This window comes from Varroa destructor, unplaced genomic scaffold, assembly GCF_002443255.2.
Source record: "Varroa destructor unplaced genomic scaffold, Vdes_3.0 BEIS01000005.1, whole genome shotgun sequence".
Classification (NCBI taxonomy): Eukaryota; Metazoa; Arthropoda; class Arachnida; order Mesostigmata; family Varroidae; genus Varroa; species Varroa destructor.
In genome coordinates, this window is record NW_019211458.1 from 21,088,590 (window position 1) to 21,115,056 (window position 26,467).

Consider the following 26,467-nt stretch of genomic DNA (forward strand, 5'->3'; position numbering starts at 1 on the left):
CAAAAAAAAAGTGGCATTTTTTGGAAGAAATCTTCGTTTGCTTTTACGAACCTGCCTTTATATTATAGTTATAGCCGTTAATCTAAATACTAATAATTCACCACTAGCACCACTTTAGCTCTGGATCTATGATTCTTTTTTTTTGACACTTTTATTGATCTGACATAGCAGGGCTCAAATTGGGCCGAATTTAAATGCTGTCAGAAATATTGGTATCAAGCTTTTAAATGGATCAGTGAATGAGTGAATGTTAAAAGCGACTTCAACGCCCCAGTAAATACGAAACAGCTTATAGAATTAAGATTGACCGTTCCATACTTCGAAATTAATCTCGAAACGTCTGCATGATATTAACTAATTTCTGCATAGTCTGTAATAAGTGCCGAAACGAACTGTAAATCCTGAGTAATCTCACATTAATTGGTGAACAAAGGTAGTCGCAATGAGAAGGTGTTTGTGAGGACTTCCTTTGCAATAAACACCCTGCACAGTAAAAATCATATAGACACAAACGCTATCACTGAACCATTAAATTCGATTTTTTGTGAAAGCTTATCAGTCCCAAAATCCTGGGTCTGTTTCTTGTGAGAGAAGATAGACTTTCCGCCGAAGTTGTATCGGGCCGTATGCTGTATACCGCCTGACTTATAGATTTGATCCAAAATTTGGAGATAACTTCGCTATTATATCCGCCATTGCAATAAAGTTGACGCGAACAAAGTTTAACAGCTGTATAAAAAAAAAAATACATCCACCTGCAAAATACGTACTGTAGATAGATAACACGGAGGAAGCCACGATGGCAATCTTTTACCGCTCATGCGTTTAATAGTACGAGTATCGAAATAATGGGCATGTATGGTATACGATACCACGGATAGTACCGTGTACCTAAATAGCACCAATTCTTAGCTTAAAGTTCGATTGATTGGAGTTAAGTTGTAATTTATAGTATATGTGAAAACTTAAAGGATATGAGCAGTACTTATGTTACTTAAGAAGCTTAACTAATTATGATAACTAGCGATAATTTAATATGACCCATGTAGTTAACTTGGCAATACATCTGTGCGAATTCAAACAGGATTCGAATCTGAAGTTTTCTTGAAGTAGACATAGTTTATCGAATACAGATGAAACAGGAAAGTCTTAGAAAGTGTACTTACACCGTAGAGATAAGCGTCCTGTGTATCAATCATGCCTAGTTCTAAAAGGTTCACATTTTCTTACAGAGTTCGACTGCGTTTCACACATCGCAAAGCTTCATCAAAAAAACCATCCATGATGCCTTGTCTAAAAAAAAAACAAAAGACATGTAATAAACAAATCGGAATTTTCTTTTATAATTCTGCATCTAGATCGTATTTTTTGCCGTATAATCTCTGAATGCTGCCTACAGTAAATCTTCGATAGTCCTATCGTTTTCTTAAATACTCTTTCAGAGTGCTGAAGCAAATGAAGGCCAATTACCACTGGACGGCAGGGGTTACCAATCGAGACTCGAATATACTGGACATTATCTGTATCCAGTACAAAGTGCGTGTATCAGAAACAAACAACGCTTAGATCCGCGAGAACATCATGTTCGCCCTAAAACGTAAAATACGTGAAACAATACGTGAGATTTGTTACCTTTTTGACTACGCATAAAGCATCGGTCTCTCTTTCACCATTTTGTTATAGATAACTAGCACGGTAAGCAAATATTTCGACATCCTTGGTCAAAAACTATAAAATTGTAGCTATAATTTATGAAGGTCTACAAATGAACTGTTTAAATAATTTTCCACATGATTTAGTATCTAGCTTGCGTTCATTTAGTTCCGAATCGCTGTTTTGGCTCAGTGTGACGGTCATATTTTCGAATGGCAGGTTTGTGCAATAGTATTAATAATAGCCTATAGAAATAAATAGCCAAAATAAAAATGACCACCGCATAACCTTACTGTTTCACATGTGAGCAGGGTGACGCAGAAAAAACTTGGACCGCATTTTTCCCCTAAAAATCATTACCAGATAACAATAAATAAAAGGCTAAAGTGTACTGCACAACGTTCCCTGAAACACTATATACGTGATACTGGTTTAGAGCATCATAAGCTATGAACTAACGCCTAGTTTTCTAACTTACCCCAGTCATTATCGAAAACTCGCGTCAAAGGCACCAGCGAGAGGGAAGACTCTGTTTGAGTTTATGTTGTACCAGATGCCAAGATTGTTAAATCCGAAAGGCGTCTAAGAATACACGATAGGCTTCCTCATCACGTCACTTTGGTGACTGAGTTCTGTTCTCCGTTAAAAAAAATAGCAAGGGCTGCTTTCAGTCACGAAAAAACAAATGTGACAAAGACGCCAATGTTAGATATGCGGATAATTAAGAGCGGTGAAAATTGTGCCTGTTAATAGCTAGTAAGGGTAGTATGCTCGGACCTACGCAGATCCCAATTAGAGAATCGTCATTTGACTTTTAGCTTACTAGAATTTCTCAGGAAGCTAGCATTTTCGTGGTTTCCTTTGAGTCAGGCTTGAAGATGTACTACAACCGAGTTCTGCCGTCAGGTCATAGACTAACCGATGCAAACAGTTTGCGTAAAGAATGACAGATAATAATTGTTGTAGTGCTATATAAATAAATGGAAATTGACTTTCATAGAAAATCAAATACAATGTAAACAGGCTTTCAATTCACCGCGAAAAAACGTACAATACAGCTCATATGTATGCAGACGAGTATGTCTTCCTTTCCACAAAGCAGACGTCCGCTTGACTTTCGCCAGAGCGGCTGCCACTGGAAATAAAACAAGCCTGAAACATGATTGTAGTATTTGACTATATTTTATACGATATAATAAAAATAGAAATTATAAGGTGAAGAGATATAGTTGATCGATAGTACTGTTGGAATCGTTCCGGAAAAATGGAAATCGACTATTTATATAGTTGCCTTCTAGGCGCTATATAATGATGATGCATTGGACACTAAAGGAAGCATCGTTATCATTTATTTGTCAAATACGTGTACAAGTTAAATAGGGGCTAACGATAATGTAAGTTCTTGCCTAACGCTGAACTTTGTTTCCCTTTAGATGTTGGATTTCAAATAAAGTTATTTTCCCACCGAATGACTCTAAGTGAGCAGCGTTTTTTGACAACTTCTGCTCGTGTCCGGCAGAGTAATCGGTATCTGATTAATTCCATTTTGGCGGTCAACCACAAATTCACACCTGTCTCAATCATTCAGCGATTCGGTGATCGTCTGCAGTACTCTTTGACAGCTTCTAAAATTTATAAATACTCGGTCGTAGTCTACTTCTTTATCGATACATGTTTAACACTCAATTATCATTAGCTTATTTCATTCAAAATCTTTTGACATCAAAACGTCAAAGGTATCATGCTCTCCTACAGCTACTTTATCATTAGGATGTTATGGGTGAAACGTTACGAATTACGAAGACGACATTCGGTTGGTAAATACTCCAGTTTTCTTCAGTAAGAATCGGGTTAGTTAATTGCAGATAAAAAAAAAAACATTTTTTAATCAGAATTTTTTGCTCACAACATTCCGGAAACTTACCGAATATCGGTGAAGACAATAGGCACAAAGACCTTAAGCGAAAACACAATGCACGACTGGTGCAAATGTTTTAAGGATGGAAATTGGAACGTTGAAGACCAGCGAAGAGGTGACTAGGTGCCGGGCGCCGAAGAATGAGACTGCATTGGCGCAGTCCATGTATATAGACGGTGCTAAAACATACCCTTCCCTGTTGCATGGGATCATGTAAGTCTTTGACAACGGTGTGGCGTTTTCCGCACAGCAGAACCTTACGGAAAAGTCGTCTGTATCGCCCTGCCTTAAATACAGATTTGAGACCAAATTTGAGACAGCACCGTCGTAACAATTGATATCTAGTAGCTGTTCTCTTCGAATAGTTGATGTGTAGATCATCTTGGCCTTTTTTTTTCCTATTTAAAATCGTTGCTATGTGTTATCATCGGAACAAGGCCTTCGTGTCACTTGGTGCATCTTTCAGAAATTTTATTCTGCACGGTTCACTCAAGACCTTATCGGATCAAGGCTATAAGAATATAAGCTTGTGGGAAATTTCACTTACCACTAAATTATACGAAACAAGGTATTATTAATTTGGAAAATGGTCAAAGTACGAAAAAGGCCATGTTTTTTGGGGGCAGATGTAAAACGGACGAGAAAAAATTGGTATTTTTCATCTATAGTGATTGAAAAAAGTCTCCTGTAGTCTACGAGAAAAAAAAGATACGTGATCTTAGAAGACAAAATGTTAGTTTACTTGGTTTCGATCGAATTAGGTTTCAAATGTTTTTTTTCCCTGAGCTTGTTATATCTTTGTAATGCAGAGAACTACCCGGGAAACTGGTTGATTTGTCTTTAAGCGGTCTTTATTTAAAGGTGTCGCCATGGCCGATTTCGAATACTGATTGGAAAGCTTCTACTGAAACTGGTGAGCTAAATTTCAGAATTAAATCGCCTCAAAGCCGGTTGAAAGACTTTCAAAACGGAGTAGCACTAATTCTATAGTTAGCACATTATCATTAGCATAGGACCTGAATGGCCATGTTTTAAAAACAAAGGCGAAACTCAGATTTCAAGTAATAAGTCTTGTAATTTATGCTGGATCTTCTCTCTAATAGGAATCAATTGGTAGCGACGGGTAGGACAACGGCCAGTTGCTTTATTTGTTGTTTGAATGGTGGACAGCTTTTAGTTATTCTTTTCAAGCCATGTTTGGCATGTCGTTGGTCGTTCCCTTTGCAGTTTCGTTCGTGAAATGTAACAACATAAAGCGGTAAATATGGTCTCCTTCAAAACGACATAATAAATTATAGTACTTATAATTTTTAAAAACTATTAAACAGTCTCTGTTTCAGACTCAGATTCAAGACTCGCATTCTTTTTTCGGTCGTAGTTGTTTGTTTCTGGCACTAATTACGCCTGTACTAACCACTATATTACTATTTGTACTAGTTATTAGACGTGTAATACAACAGTATGTCAACACACCAAGCAATGGCCAAAACGAAAATGAACGCCGTATGCTATTTTTTTTTTAATTGAACGCGTTGGTACCCGGAATGGCCAGCTAAGCGACCCAGAAAATACCAAATTAAAATAAAGGCCGCTCTCTAATTCTGTAAATCAGCCAATATCAGAGCATACCACAATAATAACGCACTGTACATAAAACTATGCCTTAAGTGTGTTTTGCCATTGACTCAGAATATCTCACTTACGTACTACCTTTCAATCTTTTAATTTGGTTTGATCATTATCCGAATGGGCTCATCAAGGAAACAGATGAGAAAAAAGGAAAAGTCTTTTTAGCTTTTTAGTGTTTAATTGCATAACGTTTTGTTGCGCCAGACGCCGGCTTCACGGTTCAGTTAGGAACAGGTAACACAAACAATGAAGGTGGATTCCTTGTTAGCTTCTTAGAAGAACAAAGATAAGCTTTTTTTCAAAAAGAAGAGACAGGAGTAGCGTTTTGCTTTGACTGCGTCTCTGTAGCTATTAAAAGCCGACGGTTGCGACAGAGCATTCAACATAGATACACCTTTTATATATACAGGTTATGCACAACGCGAATGTTGGAAACAACGTAATTATTGCTGAGAATTCGGTTTTTTACGTTTTTTTGGCATTTGACACTCTGAACAATAATCTTCTCGTAATTGTGATGAAATCTAATAAAAGTATTAAAAAGTTTAAATTTTTCCAAATTTAGTAAATGGTGTATATTTTTGAAAATTTCCGAATAAATTAATTTCGTTTCTCTTATTTAATTAGAAATAGATCGAAAAGTTCCATAAAATTTAGCCGCGGCCAACTTTGTTGCTCCCATTATAACAATAGCAACAGGTAATACAATAGCAGATATTTTCTTTCAACTTAAATTGGGCAACATGCATGCGACCCTTGGAAAAGAAATTATCGAATTCTCTGCAGTACTCGAACTTCTATTGAGCATACACTAGTGAAGTCCAAACACAGGTAAAAAAAAATACGAGGAAGCCTATGATAACTTAAAAAATGTCGATCCTACAGGAATAGGTACGCGAGTTGAAAATGGGGCAGGTTACAAATGAGATGGGCTCCCATTTTGCCAACTGGGAGTTGAGTTGGTGTCAAAAACTGGACAGAATATGCATATATATATATATATATATATATATATATATGTGTGTATATAGATGTAAATCCCACACGCGCACCGATCCGTAACGGGTTCGTTCCGAGCACATTTTACTATAGACTTTGCAATATAAATCGAAATAACCGTAACGAGTGGTAATGACACAGTGTAATAATTTTTTCATTTATTACGTATGCTCTGAATATCAATTGTAAGCGTATTCTTTAACATTATGGGTGAGTGAAATTTTGTCCATTCGTCAAAACACTCCGGACGAAAACGGACAAAAGCGTGCCTTAGCCTGGCACGCAGTTTTACCTACGTCCCTCCGCCGTTCTAAATTTGGATTTCGATATTCAACTGTGAAAACTACGAAAACTCTCCACTTGATCTTCGCTTTAAGTTCATCGATGGCAATGTAAAAGACAATTTCGAGTGAAAACTATGTTATCCATTCAAGTGCGTGTTACTTAATACTTTTTAGTCTTAGTCGTATAGCTTTTGTCCGCCTCTAAACGTGGATATGTGCCATTTCTAGCTACGCATACACCCAGAGACACCCAGCTTATTATGTAGTTATCCTCTATTTTGTTATTTTTTTAGTCTAACCCATAGAAAAGCTACTGCTGGTGCACAGGTAGCGTCTCATTAGCAACAACAGATTCTCTTTAGATTGTGGTGTTGCTTAAGCACTGTAATTATGACTACAATGGAGTAATGCCATTCCTATTCAAGCTTGTTCAACTGGCAAGATCGCTCTTTTATTTCCGATAATATTTGTAACTAGGGTGCACGGAGCCTATGTGAGCACAAAATAAAGAACACGTCAGGGCCTCAAGATCAAAAACTAGTTCTCAGTTAGGGATCGCAGCGAGTTCCCTTGCCTATGTAATGCTCGCCAAGTCACGCACCCACGCTACATCTGTTCTTAGGAAAGCTACTGCCACTCCGGTACGGTCAACGATCTCCACTTAAAACACCCGGCTTTTATGCCTTACGAGGATGCTAAGCGGAAATAAATGTCTGATTTCGTTACCACTGAGAGAAAACATTTAGTTTACGTGATTCCATAAGCAGTACCCTAAAGCTTCTACATGCTGACCTTATTATGGGAGAACAACGCTCACTGCGATTCGATCTAGGCAATTAAAATTGGTAAAATGAGAGGATTCTTAGTTTTCCGGCCATCTGGTATGACGGACTTCACGGGGTCGACATACGTTATTTAGGACGTAATGCTATGAAGTAGCGATGGCTATAACAAACATTTTTCCAGTCACATACCTTCGTTTGACCTGCGGCCGCCATCGTAAGTAAATACACCAAGTTTCATTGTTAAACAATTAAATTAGATTTTAGAGAAACATTTATTCACAAACATTATATACAGTGACGTACGACTTCTACAGCGCATATATGTGTTTGTTTTTATATAAGTATTTTTGTATGTTGGTCTGTTTCTGTATGTACATAAATATTACGGGAGAGTATTTATTAAAATGACCCATGCACACAATTTTCGGTGGTCATCTTGACGGTATCACCAGCATCTGAATCGCTCGAACTCAACCACAACTGGTGAAACTAAACACCTAAGATGAGCCTATCACGATGTGTTTTTCGCGAAAGTTGATTCTATTAATGGTTTGGGTCGCGCCTCAGCGAATTATTTTCTCGATTCAATAATCAAGCACTTTTCTTCTTGTCCCAGCCCTTCGCCTCGAGGAGAATAGGAATAGGCTTCTTCACCACGACGGGATGCTCCTTCACAATAGGCACCTCAACGGGAATGTGCTTGGTTACGGGAACTGGTACGTGTTTGTGGATGTGAACGAGGTAGGGCTTGGGAACCTTCACCTCAACTGGGTAGGGTACTGGCTTGTGAACGATGTAAGGCTTAGGCACGTGAACAACATAAGGCTTGGGAACCTTGACGATGTGGGGCACGGGATAGGGCTTCTTGACTGGAACCTTGACGGGAACTGGCACCTCCTTGGGAATGGGTACCACTTTGTGTACCGGGTAATATTCGTGAATGATCTGGGGTACGGGATACGGCTTGGGCACTGGCACAGGCTTGTAGACCGGAACCTTTTTCGGGACGTGCACAATTTGTGGCACAGGAACAGGGTGCGGGACAGGAATCAGTTTAGGAATCTTCTTTACAACCACAGTGAGTTTGGGCTCGATCCAACCGTGGTGATCCCAGCCGTGGTCACCTGCCCAGGCTGACGTCGCACAGAGTATCGCAACTGCGGCCGCCCCCAGCAGAGGAGTCACAGAAAGGCTACGCATGGTTCCTTTGCTCATAAGTGCTGCTCGCGCTTGTCCTCTTTCTTGAGCAGGTTGAGATTATCCACAATCGTGTAGCACAAATCGTAACGGACGGCTCGTTTTCGTAATCTTTCTTATTCTTTCTCTTTTCACTGTTCCAAATAGGCAGACATCGTCAAATGCCGGTATGTTCGTGCGCTATTTATAATATACGCGAACCGGATTGGTTTTCAGGCACCAGTACGGGCATTCTAAGCCAACATCCAGCTGTAGCAGCTCTCCTACGGCGGCGGTAGCAGCGGACATCGTGATAGCCCCAGCGACCCTCTCTGTCGTTGATCACGGTCGCGCGTCCAAGCAGACATTGTGCCGCTCGGCCGACGCTTAACGCTGTCGCGGGCGGGAGGCGAAGCAAATTTTCGGCGCGCGAAATTCGCTCCCCCCCTCCCTACTACAGCTCATGGCTCTTGTTGTCGCAGGAATCGCCCTTACCTTCTTGTTCAACCGGATCCAAATCCCAGCTAGGCTCGCTAGCTCCCTCCCTCTCGTCTATGGGGTTTCACAGGGAGTTTACAGAAGACGATGGTCAAATCTGATATTCCCTCCGCACGTACCGATAATACCGCATGGCTTTCCTATGAACTGATGTTTAATGTATGGGACAGCGTCGATGCGTGTGATCATTATCGATTCGCGATAATGACGAAGAAGCAGTCGCATTATTTGATGCCCTAAGGAATAGGTGCGGAGGACGATGGTTCAGAAAACAGATAATGAAGATATTACGCGCTAACGATTATCCAGAATATCTTACTGAATAATTATACCCCTCTAGCTAAATCTGTCATTCCTGATCACACCTGAAAGATACTGTGGACATTCCACAATTTGTAAATTCTGAGTCGGATCGAACTATTTACCCCATGCCAAGTATCATTTATTGATTGAAATGTCTGCAGGAAATATTTTTCCAAGGTTAAGAAGGTTAGGCCCGCGCAGTAAGCCCGCGTTTATTGAAGGCAGAAAGCAGCTTAAAATTCTAACTCGAGAATCGAGCACCGCTGGTAAAACTCATGGGGTGGAGTGAGCGTCGGGCCTAAACCATTTACTTCACTCTGTCATGTGCTATATACTGCTGAGGTTCAATAATACGTAGTTCGGCGTAGCAGCATGTCGTTTTCAAGAACAGAATTTTGGGTTGGAATTAATGGGGATACTTCGTATCGTTTTGTTACGATTTAAGGACCCAACAGTAACACCATTTTTGCGGCTGAACAGTTTTCAACTCTGGAGTTGGAACCAGTTAGAATCTCGACATCACTATCATCATCACTACAACCTACCTGGTTGAATCGGCACATAGGGTACGTATCACGATGCCTCGATGCTCTACAACCAAGCGCCTAAAAATTCAAACTTGTGAATTCAAAGTTGAACTTTGCTATCTCCAAATGCCTGTACTGTAACCTCGCGTAGCTTCCATATCTGACCAGGGATGGGCATGCTCTAGATAATGTCTGAGAACCATTGGATCGCAGATAGACGTAAGAACCATAGATCTGTTTCAAGACTATGCGATATGCTCTGGCGTACCGCTTATGTACCAACTCTGGTTTACTATTCCTTAGGACTTGTGTTGATTAATGTGTAGGGTTAATTGTTTTTGCAGTGGGAAGTACGGACGAAAACAGATAATAATGTGTATGGAACATACAAATAATTTATTTTTGTCTATTTGTCTAAGGAATACTCTTTTAAAAATAGAGCTTTCATATTGTATTATATTTTCAAAACATCGTCAAGCATACCTCTCATCGTTCCCTATAGGTACCACCGTCTGTCAGACGTTGTCACGACAAAAAGTAAGCCACGCAGCATCCAGGATGTGTTTAGTAATGTTTTAAGGCGGTTTACATAAAAATGGCTGGTATCTTTTTAAAATGGGTAGTCTATCTTGTCGAATGTTACATATACATACCATACTTGAATTTGACGTATAAGACATAAGCCGAGCGCAGCCTATCAGAACCGCATGTTAGCCTTGATTTATACATATTCTGTTATTTTCAGTACTGGAAGCTCAATTCGGTATGTATCAAATGCAATGTGAGAGAAGAATGTCTTCTAGGGAAGAAAAAAGTGTTTTTCTGCTATGAACTTCATAAAATGTCGAATGGTCGAGTTTGCTGGAAAATCTCTCGAAACTTAAAGCTTCGCCTGAAGAAAAATCTGATAACGAACACAGAAACGCAAGCTGCAAATGTGAGGGAAGACATGTGCGTGATTTCCGTGCTCAGAGATTATTGATTCTGATCTTCGTATTCTAGAAACAGAATCACTTGAAACAGATGCATTGACACACTCTATTCCAGTGGACTACGCCTGAATGATCTTATTATGTAGACCTTCAGGTATACTTATGCATTTGATTTTGCATAATAAATTTTTATTTCTTTATTAGAAATAAAAATTTATTATGTTATCGTTTAGGTGTCGTACTCGAAACGATTCTCAAATATCCATGTAACAAGGTTTAGATTGTCATCTGCACTGCCCTGTCCATATCAATTCTTTTGTCCAAGATCAAAGCGGAGTATATGAAACGTACTATTCTGGTGAATAGCGCATTGGACGGTGGCGAAATCTGTCGGTAGTGAACCACTAGACTGGTGAAGAGCATGATAAAGTACTCCGTATATGCGTAATAATTAGTGCTTAAGGATTTCATTCGAATGATTATGCATGAGTAGCGCCCATGAGGGCATCACCTTGGTCTGACGAGATAGAAGACAGATCCTCGACTCTGAATATTGATAACATGATGACAAGCTGTAAATTTATATATATCTAATCAGTACAGGTTCAGTGTGCGCGCGCTCAGCGTCGTCAGCCGCTATCACGTGACACTGCACCGTTGCAGCCATAATCCGGATCCAAAGATCGAGTCTTCTTTCAGATTCTCGCCAAACCATATTTCCAGATGGATTTACGAGCAGATAAAAGTTCGACTAACGCACTTTACTTTTCTCTACTTTCTTCACAACGAATAAAGAGGTGACTATCGACGAAGGTATTGGTTGCATAACTTGAAAAAAATCGAACTTGAATGCCTGCATTTAGCTATGAGACATATGCAACTACCCGCTCACTAATAACTTTCGTATCCCTGAGCCCCAGGTGCGTTTCACAAAACAAGTCTTCAGAGTTGTGAAGCCGATATTTCAGTTTTCCTTATTTGACCGGGATGCCCCCAGAACCGTCAGCTTGCGGTGAAGCATTGTATGGCAAGAACTTACGTCAAATCAAAGGTAATAGCAACACATGAGTGTAGCTATCGCTGTGACAGAAACCCAGCTGATGTTCACTTTTTCGTAGGACGCTCCAAAGCCACAAGACCATATTTGTTACGCCGGCAAGCAAAACATTCCCCTAATCCCAAGTCAGTCAGTGATTACTCCACCCCACAGGTTTCACTTACAATTACGTTGTTAGAAAAATGGAAAATAAGGACAATAATCAGAGTAATGCCATATCAATGATGCGATAAACTATATGTGTCAATAAAATGAGATAATATTATAAACCTAATCTTTAAGCACATTATACCTTGAATCCTTATTATAAACAATCAATGGATCGTGCGAATCAGCACGCACACGAGAAGCGAAACGTCGCCGGTCCGGCGCTCTTGCCAACATCAGCATTGTTGGCATGCAATATAGCAATCCCACCACATGGAATTGTCGTGTGGCGGCGATGAGACAGCGCCGCCGCTACTGCCATGACTATTAATGTAAAAAGGTGAAAACGGTATTCCCAGAAGGGTAAAAATCTTCGGTATTATGTGCCCGCACTGATTGCATAATGGAACATCAGCGCTACGTCTCCAGTACAGATCCAGGTGGGCAGCCAGTCATCAGCTTCGTTCTCCAGACAGCACAGGGCGATCCAACGATGCGTTCGCCGACATATTGGGGTGTCGAGAGTGTACCTGGAGAGCTGGGCATCCAAGCAGGCAGGGAACGGATTTTGCATTGCGGATGTGGTATACGAACGACTTTGCAGACATACCACTCGTAGAAGATCCACGTTTGTTACAGTAGCATCAGTTAAAGCGTTATCAACTCTTTCAGATGCGCCCTTTCGCCTATTGGCGACCGTGCGGCAGCTGTTGTCGATAAACTAGTAATGTTCGTTATCCGGCTATTCTTGCTGAAATCAGAAATATCTCTGCTTAGTCCTCGGTGGCAAGCTTGACAACGCTGAACGGTGCTTGACGCTGCGGGAGCTACGCCGTATCAACAGCGTAAACAATAATATTGAACTTGGATGTCGCTGAGGCAATGGACACGACTAACGTTCGTTCATGCTGATAATGATGATTGCGGTTCTCACGCAAGCACAAAGGGAGCAATTGGTCAGAAAGGAAGGGCTAACCAATATAGTAGATAATCATATAGACCACAGGTTAAACAGAGGTTCTTTCCCAATGTTTAACAGTTGTTGATTTGAAAGTATATCACCCGTTGGAAACATCAAAGCGTTTGGATCGAGTCACTGCTTCTGATGTAATACTTCTGGAGTTCGAGTTTACGCTTAGCTATCCTCTACATGTGCGAAAATTTTATCAATACTCTTCAGTATGGCTTTAGAAACGGCCACGGTACGTTTAGGTCATTAATTATTACAGGTAATTATGCAATCATGGAAGACATGATGCTGAAAGGGATACACATGAGTACTGATGAAATATAGATGAACTTGAATATTCAAATTATGTAACATTTGACAAGAATATGCGGGTATTTCTGACGTAAAATACGCCTATTATAATACTATACTGTATCAGATAGATAAAAATGACACTAATGAATGATTTTTACTAAAGACCAAGTATTTGTTTTGTCGTTCTGATGTTTCTCGTCTATTTCATCTAAGGAACGTAAAATGTTAACATAATAAAAGGAATCTATTTTTAACACGGCAAAATGACACATTTAGGCGCGTTAGTACGAACAATCGTACTTCTGTTTCTGACAGAACTTTTGCACTATTCCCAAAAATGAGCGTTCGATATCTACCGACTAAATCTTGCTATCCCAACCGGTAAAAGGCAGGTAGTAAAAGGCCATCCGGTTTTCGGGGATGTTTACCGGAAGCGTCCTAGCCTTATTTTAACCGACTACTTTACATTAAAGTTCGTTTGTTGTTTTGTTGATCTCTGATTTCTGCGCAGGCACTACCTCATATGATCACTGGGTCAACTATACGGCCTAATCTGGTTTGCTTTTCTTCTATTCATTTTTTCTTTTCAAACTTATTTTTCATTCAGAAGCATCATTCCTTCTATATATTTTCGCAATGCGTCCTATCTCGTAACTGTGTGCTCTACATTGGTGTGCGTTGTCCACGGCGCCGGCATCGCCTGGCTATGTGAAAGGCGACGACTCTTCGCGTCGACAAGAGTTTCTCCCTGTTGCCTTTGAAGTTCAGTACCATATCGCGCCAGACTGAGCAGGGGTACAAGGCTGTAATTTCGTTGCTAAAGCCAAAAGACGCGGTGCAGAGCGGGTCACTACAGAAAGGCCTATGCGATGGCAAGTCAAAGGAATAAAAACTCGTTGTATTCTGAATAAATTTGATACTGCATGGTACAGTAAATGAAGACCTCCACACGGGGATTGATCACCCGTTTGTTTCGTTCCCAACCATTCTTTAACACAGGAGATCTTTTACTATATTTGCTACATAAATTGTTCTTCGTCTTGCCTATTCTGGCATAAAGTAGGGGATATTACGAGAGTTATCGAACTCATCGCTTTCTTTCTTCAACCAATCCATAATGTCAACGTAAGATATCATCTTGAAGTTTGAACTACTTGATACAAGCTTCAAGCACGACCATCACATCTGGCGTTCTTGTTTCGAATTTCAATTGTTGGTTTTGTTTTATGTCCACGGTCTCAAAAAGTGAATGATTTTGATCGTAGATAGATGGGCCGTAACAAAAATGCTGAATTTGTGGCATGAACGTTCGTGTATTGCCCCGTCGAACGTGGGCTAACCGAGTACTGTAGTTGATTGAATTCCGTGATTCTGAAGTTGTCTCTAGCTGAGTCTGCTCGCAAAGATAGCTCACCTGGGTTACGAAAAAAGACACGGTGCTGCTGCCGTTCGGCAGGAAAGCCGTGCACTGATAGTATTCTACACTATAGTAGAGAAGATCGTACGGCCAACAACGACAACGCGATGCTGGCAAATTAACTTTGAAATGACGTTTCTAATAGATTATATCTAGTCAGATTCAGACGGCCACTGAAAATTCAGACGACGCGACAACAGTGGGCAAAATTTTCTCTCACAAAGCTGGCGCCCCTGTTGCTGCTCTACTATGCGACAGTGTATAACGGGACCGGCCGCTTGATACGATATTGTCAAGCAAAGTCAGGGATATTCAGCTGTTGATGCCGAAACATATTCGTAGAGTATAACTAGCGGAGCAATAAGCTATGGATCAGTAAAAACGCTGGTCGATTTTTTGTGTACGACTATTTGATTCAGTATGGTAACAATACGCGAGAGGATTTTACAGATCTATGACAGTGCCTCAACGGGACGCATTATAGGACTTAATTCCCTGTTAGCCGGTTGTTGCTTGAGGGGTGCGGGGGTGGGGGTGGGGGTCATCTAATTTGGCGTTTGGTCCCTTCTACGTCAGTCACCCAACAGCGACAACTCAGTTCGTACATATATATATACATATTCAATGAGATTGCTTTGCAAATCTCCGTAATCGCCTTTGTACTACGCTAAACATGTAGTCAATGAAATCCTTGCCCGTCTACAATACGAAATGATTATTGGCTTGCATCATTTACTAAAGGTAGGCGTCGATGGGCCTAGCGCAAGGGCCCACGATGTTTAATGTCGCAATGATCATATGGGCAAAACACATATGGCGTTGACCATTCACAACAGTTTGCACCGGCCTTCTGAATTTTCTGTACCATCCTTTTCTAATCGTATACTATGCGCACTATTATTACCAAATGATCTTTAGAAACCTTATTTGTACCCCAATTTAATGACTTAATTCTATTCGTCAGTGTATAGTAATGATAATGACTAGAACGAAATGGTTTAGCGCATTTGAGCCCTTTGCATTTTCGTTGTAGCTGATGGAAAAAAAAAGTCATAGAAATTTATTAGAAAGTCGCCCATTTCAGTTTGACAGGATCGATTGTCAGAAGCCAGGTTTTTCGCGAACCGTTCGGTGCATTAGAACCGTACAATTTTTAGCTCATTCCATGATTTGTAACTGTTCTGTAATCAATGTTATTTCTTAGACATGGCGTCTTGTCTTGCCGTCGTGTTTCAGATAGGAAAAAGTGGTTCGTTAACCAGGCTTGACACCGGAAAGCTGTCAAGAGAAAATCGTTCTTACGATACTAATGCTTAGTATCGAATAAAGTAAAAAGAATGGGGAATTTTGATCGCACCACCTTCATTTCATTATACGTTGCGTTTCCTAGTATAATTATAACTGATGTGAGGCCGAAAATCGGTGAGATACTCAAGGATAGACGACAACAGAACAGGCCAGTAAAAGTCGGTTAGAGGATCATCGACAGTGATAAAGATAGCAGTAGAGGATGACCATTATCATGATGAGTGTATCATGTACATGGGTATGTAACTGTAAAGTTATTGAAGTCGTGGTCCGCAGGTTGTTGCCATTTCTGCTATTAAAACTATTACACAACATTGCAGATAGCGCTACGACGGAGCACCTGTGTCAACCATAAATACGTTATTAGAAGAGAAGGAAACGTTATTAAACTTCAATATGAGTTGACAAGTGACAGCTAACTACCAGTTCCCGACTAACGTTGTCAGCGTGGCATGTACTCGACATTCATAGTAAAATGGTCAGTTTTCGTGCCGGCAAAGTAAGTTGTAACTTGTGGAGACGCAGCTGGTATCAGGCGTAGCATAAGGCGAGGTAGCAGGAAAAAATTCGCCTATTATCGCTATTATGATCAACCCAATATTTGACTATTTACTAATCAAACAAAACCGTTCACTTGTTGCAGCATTGGTCCTATTGGAACGGCTGCTGCTGTAGCGGCTACCGTTACTCTTATTACTGCGACCACGACTAGGACGAGCAGGTGATGATAGATAAGCAGGCATTTTCGATAAGGTCATTTGCGTCGGCGGCGATGCGATACAGTAGTTGGAGCAAGTCGAAAAACCGTCATCGATTAGGACAAACTGGTCAATCGATCAATGCAAGCTGCCGTTGGATGCTGTCGTCGATCTTTTTGTTAGCAGTATATTAACGTCAACGTCCACATCAATGCTAGTGACATAGATGGTCAAATTGGAGCGACGAGGGACTCAAGGGCCCTTCTACAGCTAATAGGCCGATGTAGCAGCCGCGTATTCGTTAGCCAACGCGGCACTACATAGGGTTAAGAGGACCAATAGATGAACCCACAGAAGTAGTCAAGCGGGCAAAAAATGAAAGCTAAACGTAAACATTATCGCCTTCGTCACCGATAGAAACTGCTCTATGAGCAGGCTGCGCCAACGCTAGCGTCGTTTAGTTAAAGTGCATTGGCTGTGATACTTAGATCGAGCAGCCGAACGATTCGGCTGAAGGCACTCTGGGGTCGGGTCGACCCATATGTTGCCTAGCGTCAAGCGACGTCGATCACAAACGATTCGCTTTGTATAATGTATATAATACCTGAAATAGCATAGTGTACTGCGATGGTGCACGTCTATTGCAGTAAGCTGAGGAAACATCAGTAGGAGAATAACAAGTACAGGAGCAACAGGCGGAAAACTTTCGGCAAAAAATCATCAGCACGAAGTTTGTGACGAGGACCGATGACGACCGGGTGAAAATGATGATGGTTGGAACGAAGTTAGCGATTTGATCAGTCCCTTAGGCCAGCGTCATTGTGAGTAAACGGTTGCATATCCATTGTTTATCTACCCGAATGCCTACCCGTGATATTGATCATGGGCGGATAATGATAGATGGCGCACGATCGTACTATGATCGAAATTCATCGGTAAATATGGGCAACAGAGACAAGATATTCAGCAATAATCGTAACTCTAGCGAGTGACAAAAAAGCCAACTACGTAAAAGATGTTGGAGGGAAAATGAAACGGGAATGTAGGAAGCCAATAAGGATAAAGGTCGTAGCCATAGAAACGAGGATATGGATGCCTATGACCCAGACTGGATGTTTGAACGCTATTCCGTGTGATTACTTGTATGCCCCTGTGTTGATCCGTGTGCAACATCGCATAAACCATTAAGGATAATTATACAACGTGACAAACCCTGACTCTGATTAATGAAGTGTTCAGGCGCATTAGACATGAAGTTCTGAAGAAGATATGAAAGGAAGTGAAAAGCTGGTTCTAGCTACCAAACCCGATCGTTAAGTGGAACCCATTCCGCAAATATTCTTCCTCATTCCAGCAGTTTTTAACGCATGTTATTTAAAGCACATTTTCGAAGTGATGAGCCATCTGAAATTTAACAGAAGAGTAAATGGGAGAGTGGGACACACTGGAGGAAGACCAGACAAATGACGATATTTAGAGCAGACGATGCAAAGGAGATAAAGAGCTCCGCAAAGATGCTATGGCACATGATCGTCATCTGCAAACCATCTGTCAGTCACAGCTAAGCAACTGGTTCCCTACGACAAAAGAGCAACGAATAAAAGGACAAATACATTATTATAGGACGTTTCTCGCATGTTTTATTTATGATGATGTTGATTAGCATAAGGTAAAGACCAACCAGCTTCAAAAGGGTTACTTCAATTTCTCTAGCGAATTTGACTTAAAATCATTCTATTGTCGCGTATCGCAGTTAGTACGAGAAAACATTGTGACGTTGCCGTATACGTCTTTGCTTACTGTATTAAAACGAATATAAACCATTTGCGTAGTAAGCATTTGTACTAACTACGACCCTATTGGCAGGATAGGTAAGCGTTCACGTCACTGGAAAAGGCGAAGGAAAATTTTTCCCTATGTTGTTCCCATAATCTATCTTACATGGCGTAAGGGTCTATTGTGATTGATACCGAAAAAAATTTAGTGACATCGCTGTGCGATGTATTGCAACTAGTAGGAAAGTGATGTTTAAATGTATTCCCAGTCCATCTTCAAACGATCATGTAGGGCCAAGAGGTTGTTGTCTATTAGTTAATCTATTTTTTTTGTCTATTGTTTATTAGAGCCTCGCTTAATTATTTCAATGTCAGGTCATGAGAAATACGTTGTCCGAGACGGAAAATTATAATTAGCCCACTAGGGTTTTTTTTGCAGTGGACGCCAACTATTATTAAGTGACCCTAATCCGGCACATTTCTCCATCAGCGGACAAGACTGAAGAATATAATCGCTATAAACTCGCATTAGCTTGCAGGACACATTAAAAGGTGCCTTTAAGAGTAATCAAACGATATTTCTCTGACAATGACATAACAATATGTAAAATAACTACTATTTTCTATAAAATCATTAGAATGCACTACACTTCTCGTTTACAGGAAAAATATATCTACCTAAATTGCCTGGGCTAATCTCGTTTGCCTTGAAGCTCAATATGGACCCAATCAAATTTGTTTTTATTAGTTAAATTAAAAATAATAATTTTTAATTTTATTTGACAGCTCTTGTTAAGCACCGACTACCCATGTCAAGTTATCTTTAAATTATTTTTCTCACCACAGATCCCTCAATAGATCTCGGCTAGCATACCGGAAAAAGGTCGCATCACAGATTAGCCCCAAAGTTATATTGGATAGGAGGGTTTATTATTCTACTCGTTGAGATGAATGTTAATGCCTCTGTTCGCAATGGACAGAAAGCCGATCATAAGAAAAGTGACAGGTTACGTTTAATAAAAACTGAAAAAAATGTCAAGGCGAAAAATATTTTTTTAAAACAGCTCAAAGCTCTTATTATGAAAAGGAGCATTTTTCAAAGTTCAGTGATACCAGCGTACTATCTTACTAGGACCCTTGTCGACTTGGGGTGCTTTTGCAGGTATAGTGTTACTATGTGCGATATTAACGACGCTATATCTTAGTCATTTTTTAAGATTTCTTTGCAAAAACAAATTAGAACATTTATGCTACAAATTCTCCGATGCCATAATTACTTACTGAATCGACACCTAATTTGGTAGGACTATTGGATACTTAGCCATTGTTCTTCCTGCAGTGCGTATCTTCGCATACAACGTTTCAGATGTTTTTACGTTGACTTCTTGATGATCAGGACTGAACTAATTCAACGCTTGCTCCATGTAAGTGCAACGAAAGCAATGTCTTAGCCAGCGAAGCTTATTTATTTGCTTCGACTAGTGCTCAGGTGAGCGTCTACTCGACGATAACTTCAAATGCTACTTACCGTCCATGCTGGTGCACGTGACGCTGGCAAATGTATTTTGGAAAAATGCACATTGACCTCTTATCCTCGATCTCGAACTTCATTAAAGTGGACTTCAACGGCTTGACTATACAACAAAAAAGACTTGTTTTTGGAAGATAAAGATCTTTAACCAGGGATTACCTCAGCGATGTACTAGGCCACGCAGCCATTAATATCTCTGTTTTGGTCAGCTCTTATTAACTCGGCGAAGAAGAACCCTATTGCCAGAACCATGTCAACAGGAAGGCCGACTGGCTTTTAAGAGGCTTCCCCAATGATTTGTTGAAGGAAAAACGTGTTAGTCATGTTCTTTTAGCTGCAGTGATATTCAATTCTTGATTAAAATTGCTGTTAGTATTGAAAACCGATAGGTTCCAATGCATGCCAGAACGAACATCCTCAGAATAGATGCGATGGTAACTTCGTATTTACGTTGCCTTAAGCGTGTGGCGTAAGTTCAATTCTAATGAACTGAAAAAGTGACCGATATGATCCTTCCTCAAAATTAGACTATCGGTGCCATCCGATCGGCAAACGCAGACGTAGGGAAAACATTACAGTTAAATTTACCGACCTTCCTTCCACATGGTCGTTACCATCATCACCTTGATAAATTAACCATTTTCACGTAGAACGCACATAGAATACTATTCTATGGAATACATCCTACACGGCATTATTGGTGCTTTTTGATTATCTATTCCGTACTGCCAGTTTTTGGTCGGGAGAGACGGGGACTTGCTGCGTAAAGTCCTACCAAAAACACATACATTACAACCAGTATGAATAAACAAAGTGATTACTAGTATCGTTTTTGTTCTCTCGTTTTCGTCATCATTAATCGCTTTTTGCGTCATTCCCAAATTGGCCGCAATTGCCCGTTAGCCGCCTATGAGGTATACTCGAAGCTTTCTTTCGCCTACGACTTCGTCCGTAACGCCGTTACCTATATTTGCAGAGTACGGATGACTGCGTTTACCTTTATGTTGCTGTTATACAAAGCAAAGAATAACAACCCTCCAAAAAACAGCAACAATCTGAGCCAAATATAGTTCGACCACAATTTTTCCATATTTATCCACCCTGTTTTCTATCCTTTCCAATGGCATTGAAACTGCCGGCATTGCTACACGTACCATCCGAAGAGCTGCTGAGAAATTCATCGCGCACGTGGGTACTCCTACACCCAGCACAGGATGACAGACGGATAGATATGTGATGGCATAGATAACGCAACAACGGACGTATATATATATATATATATATATATATATATATATATAGCTCGATGCCTTTGTCGTAACAGTAAATTCGATCAGGTTCTTCTGCGGTTCTTTTGGTAACTTCTGCATAACTTCGCGAGAGGAGCATCAATCGTATCGCCAGTCGCTAACAGCCGCGGCCCAGTTATAATAGATTGCTATAAAGGATTAGACATCTTCTCGGCGGTCATGATGACCCATAGCGTCCGGTCTTTGTGCCATAAATCATACGTTAGAAAGCGGCGGACAGTCAACGAATGTATCTGCTGATAGATCAATGAACGGAGGGGATCTAGTAAATTGTAACACCATCTAGATCGAAGGCAAAAGATAGTTGCCTCGCACGAATGATGTAAGGTGCTTCTGTTGCCGATGATGACGACGTTGTTGTCATCGTGTTTGCGTTTGGGAACCGCAGATTTACACAATGTTATGCTAATGTTATAGCTATAATAGCATGCATTGATATGACTCACTAGTCGTTAGGCTGAAATTATGTAACGACATGATTTTCTAGTAATTGCGCCAAATTACTGTATGTAGACGATTGCTGCCTCCTTGTTTGAAGAAATGTCTTCCACGAGCAGTACGTAACGACCGCAGGATGACATGCCGATGCAATCCGGGACGCGTATGGTCACATATCCGGGATGCAGGCTCAATTGAACTCGTTACATTTTACGTTTACATCGCGTGGACAGATACCGGTATACCACAGAGTATTTATGTTAGACAAACGCCCTGATTCACCTGCTGTCTGCTGGTATTAAAGAGTAACCCGTTTGTTTGCATAGAACGATTCTGCCAACCCACAGGTATCGGCCGATGATAGGACGCGAGCATTTATATAAATAGCCTTCAATATTTGCACTACTTAGTCTCCTTAATTCATTCGCAGTAGTCTATAGTAATGCCCTCCAAGTGTTTTTATCCGTGAACAAGTTTAATTCGCGCTATAGAATCGCCTTATCGTTCCGAGTTTCGGATTTTTCTTCCGTAACAACACTGTTTTAGCTATGTACAGGTGCAGAAATGGCTAGAAATAGAAGGTTGTATTGTTCGACTTTGCTCGTGCACTCGGTACGCAAACGAAATCGCGTACGCTGCATAGACGAGCAAACTTTGTCTCAGGACAAGTATATACTGTCTGTAGCCATCTAATAGTGTTTCCTTTTGTGATTTTCTTAAGACGGTTGTGTGATAATGTGACCCATTATTTTTTCGTGATAACTCCATTACTTACAAGTACTGTATCATCAAGTAAGCTTGCTTTTCGCATCGCTTCGGTTAAACGTGCAAGTTACATACAGTGAACGATAGGCGTACGTAGTTGAACATACCGGGATTTTTTAGGTAATTAGTTGCTTGTAACGCGAAGACTGGGGCAACTACAAAAGCAAGCCGTATGAGAACGCCTCTTGTATAATGCGTAGAATATTGCAGAATTGTATAGACGGTGACGACAATGCGAAAACAGGTAACACTGTTTCGTTGTTGCTTCGTAGTTTACGCTCTCAGGGGCTTATCGAATGGCCTATATTGTCTGTCACTTTTTTCGCGGCATTTAGGCGTTCCTCCGGAGGTTACTTTCTGTTGCTCACTGGCGTACATTAACCTCGTTTGGTGATAGTTTGTTAAAGCTGTGCAATCCAATAGCACGTACGGGAATCGTTTGTGAAGATCTTTGTCCGTCGGGCACGCAGACGTACTTTTCATACGCAGAGATCATAACATGCAGACGGCAAGGAGCGTCAATAATCAGAAAGTCAATCAACTATAGAATAATTCGAATAATAACACGAACAGTTTACAAACTGGACTCCGGCGTAGAACTGTTGACCTTCGGTGACGTGGATAGCTGCTTTTCAATGAGGTAAAAGCAAACAAATACATAGCAAAAAGATAGTAGCATGTTGTTTTGAGGTGCAGAGAGCCATTACGTCGGAAAATTGAATGAACGGCTTCGTCGGTCGCTTTTCAACCACTTGAAATGATTAAGTGAGACTCTCACCGCCAGTGCGTCGTCTTAGCTTCTACATGTGTGTGAAAACGATGTCCCAATGGGAGTTCGTAACCAGTATGTTTTAGACTGCTCAAATTCACCGTCCTTTTGCCGGATTTGAATAATTAAAGGACTTTGTATGGCTTATGAAGTTCCCTAAAAATTATGGTGTTGAAATTGACTGTGTTGCAATCTCAAAACATACACAAAATGTTTGCTAAAATACAATTTTATGTATGCTGATGTCTATTTTAGCCGGTCTCATTCGACAGTGATAGATATTAAATAAGGATATATGATGTTTAGCTAGATGCTCGACTAGTGATTTATGTAGGTACATAAAAAAAAAGGCCATGTAAGAAAATCTGTGCTGAACTTTTAGTGTTAGAAAGTTTTCAAAAAAAGCTTAGGTCTTTTAGAAGAACACGCTCACGGGCAATGACAAACAATTAAGGTTCTTTATGATGTTTTCAATCGATTCTGTTTCAAAAACGTTGAGTATGCTTTTCTCATCGCGAAAATTTGGCAATCTATCTCTATTCAAGCTTAACCTTTTGACTAGCAATAAAATCGGCACATTTTTAAGCGCTCACAGATCCGTCGATTTACAAAAGTTGTCATTGTAACACTGAATAGTCTTCAGTCTGATACGAACTGCAGACTTTCTGTTGTCGGCCTTCTAACAGCTTATGTAATCGGTCGCTGCTACCCCGGTTCTATTTATGCCTCAGTCTGCCGCACGTACTATTAAGAGCTTGTCAGAAACCACTTCAGCTGCTAATATGTGAAGTTTCTGTGAAGTTATCATTTCATGCTGAGTCTGTGCATGTGCTAACTGAATATTCTTGAGTTGACTACGGATCGTCTACGAACGCAACCCTTCCTTATGATCTATATCTCCGGCAATCTATTCCATTCTACAGCATTGCATGGCTGTAGTACATTTAGGGTGGTTGTTTTTACAGATTCGTTTGCCTGATGAGTACCCATCTGAAGCTGTTTACCGATAAGAGCACACTTTTCCAATCTATAAACCATAACCCACGTATTTCTGTCTACGACACAATGATAAGTAAAGAATGTTAACTTTAAGTGACAGACCCTCGAGTAACCTTGGTAAACAGGTGAATGCATCGACAAAAACTATACGACTTTACACTGAATCAAGCACCTGTAGATTACTCAACATGTATGCCATATCTGGGGTTTGATAATTTTGGGATAAAATACTCATAATAAATAAAATAATAATAACTAATATTCGTCTAATAAATTGGAATTCGAGCTTTCTTAAAGTATCAAGGCAACACTTCCAAAAGGAATAAAGACGTCTAATTTTTAACTACTCGTACTACTAAAAAGGCTGTTGCTATCGTGCCCTCAAGGAAATCTGCTTGATTGGTAATATAAATGCTAATGCTTGATTGGGAAAGCGAGTACCCGATTTGCGCGGCAGTTTGTCTTCATGGATTAGATTTTACCGCTGGAAGTGGATTTATACTCGGTAGTACGAGCCTGACAGGCTCGAAGGTCTCACGGCTGCGTCCAACAAAAAACAAGTTAATTTACGTTTCCACTTATCAGATAAGTAACAATATCGATCGTAGACGAAACCGATTTGTATATGACTACTCGAAGCTAGATGCCTCACCCTGCTGAGACCATCGGTTACGGTTTACTCACGCGATAATTCCAGTACGATTTAAAGTACCTCCCGCCACGTTTACCCATCTTTAAGCTGGATAGTTAAGCAGAACCAACAACACGTCTTTGTGCTACAATGGAAAGCTCGATGCGTACAATGTTCTGTCTGCAAGAAAAGCTGGTAAGCGAACAATAATAATCGTTTGCTGGCATTCTACAGTTCAACCCAGGTATAATAATTCTTCCAATAAGATCGATAGTACTGGGCGTTTCATTGGGATCGATAGTATTGGGAAATTGGGCGTTTTCATTTAATTAGCAACTGAACTAGAAAAAGTTAGCACGATGCAACGACTCGAACGTAAGACGAGCTATTTGAACCATGGGCACGGATTGTGCGAGCTTCTTTATTTGCCCGATGTACAACCATATTGTCCTTTAGAAATATGAAAAAATCGTCATTCTTCAATGATAATTACGCTGCCACAGCATGTGTATTGTATATATCAATGACTGCAGCTGATGTTGTTGAATGTTGATGAAATATATCGTTTTTCAATCACTTACACATTCTGTGACACCATTAATTTCCCTCCAACCGTCGCCATCAGACCAAGCAGAGAAAAGCTATCAATAACAACAAGTCGATAGTTAAAATCAGCAAACTACACAATTCAGTGTTCACGACTCCCTACAAACCGTACACGCACACACATTTAGACCAATCGAGGACAAGTTTAACTTATAGATAAGTTACGCCAATCGTAATAAATAATCTAAAACTTGTACGATCACGACAGCATCAGCATAACATCGACAAACAAAAAAAAACCATCACCGCTTGTCGCACTGGTCGTTCTTGACCCTTCTCGCCTGGATACTCCAGACACGACTCGAACACTTCGTTATACTTCACCTACGGCTGTCGCGTTAACAGCACCCACGATGATGAGGAGATCATCAATAAGCTATACCACAGTGTTGCTTCTATGCAAATATCGGCAATGTAAATTCTCGTTTTTCTTAAATTTGTCCACACGAAACACGTTAATTGATATCATTCAGCGGTTGAATAGAGAGGATTCAGCCACCAATGACGTCGCAACGCATTTGCTTGCCAATAGAGATGGCGAAACGACGTGATTATGGTGTAGCGGTTCTGGACGACATGGATTTTGTCGTGTGCGAGTTCTATCGTTTGCGGCGACTCTTGGCTGTTTTACCGTCCACGGACAATTAGACCTACTGGGTTATACAAATAGTAACACTGATACAGATATGTACGTGTTCTTTGCGTAGCGATATGTATAGTATACCATCTTTAATCATGGCCGCCACCACCATTCCAGTCGCTAGCCAGCGTTTTTTTACGTTAGTACTATTTCTTATCACTACGGTCGTACTTGTTGATGCCGCTATACGATAAGATAAATATATAAAGCGACGAGTGGCTGTTGTTGAAATCTGTGGTCGTTACTGAGCGTTGTTATTTGACAAATGACAACTCATTTTTTGTGTTATTTTCGAGGTTTTGGTCATCAGTTGGATTGCCATCGGGCCACACACGTCGTACTAGTAGTACAATCACTAGTATTATATAAAAATATCTATGAAAGTCATATTGGCGAGGTAGTTTTGTA

General features: G+C 40.4%; 3 protein-coding genes across 13 annotated transcripts in view; 1 reads left to right on the forward strand and 2 right to left on the reverse strand.

The window, feature by feature from the left end:
- LOC111251810 (homeobox protein Meis1-like) overlaps positions 1 to 2,869 on the forward strand; it is a 110,542-nt gene extending 107,673 nt beyond the window's left edge. For 2 of the 3 annotated variants that reach the window (XR_015328867.1, XM_086990730.1), the window contains one exon: positions 1,233 to 2,869. Coding sequence is in view for 1 of the 3 variants with exons in the window: in XM_086990730.1 (XP_086846856.1) it covers position 1,233 (1 nt within the window). In the remaining 2 variants the exon portion in view is untranslated. The remainder of the gene's footprint in view (positions 1 to 1,232) is intronic. The other variant, XR_015328868.1, reaches the window with a different exon arrangement.
- Positions 1 to 26,201, reverse strand: part of LOC111251811 (transmembrane emp24 domain-containing protein 7-like) — a 154,496-nt gene extending 128,295 nt beyond the window's left edge. For 3 of the 9 annotated variants that reach the window (XR_015328870.1, XR_015328869.1, XM_086990750.1), the window contains exon 1: positions 25,395 to 26,197. Coding sequence is in view for 4 of the 9 variants with exons in the window: in XM_086990750.1 (XP_086846876.1) it covers positions 25,395 to 25,435 (41 nt within the window). In the remaining 5 variants the exon portion in view is untranslated. Of the gene's footprint in view, positions 1 to 1,166; positions 1,294 to 1,470; positions 1,591 to 2,131; positions 2,315 to 2,704; positions 2,806 to 3,577; positions 3,858 to 25,394 lie in introns of all 9 variants that reach the window. The other 6 variants (XR_015328871.1, XR_015328872.1, XM_086990743.1 and 3 more) reach the window with 6 other exon arrangements.
- Positions 7,501 to 8,714, reverse strand: LOC111251812 (uncharacterized). The gene has a single exon (XM_022808845.2). It carries the CDS (start codon positions 8,481 to 8,483, stop codon positions 7,860 to 7,862), a length of 624 nt encoding a protein of 207 aa, XP_022664580.1. The 5' UTR covers positions 8,484 to 8,714; the 3' UTR covers positions 7,501 to 7,859.
- Positions 26,202 to 26,467: the final 266 nt, after the last annotated feature.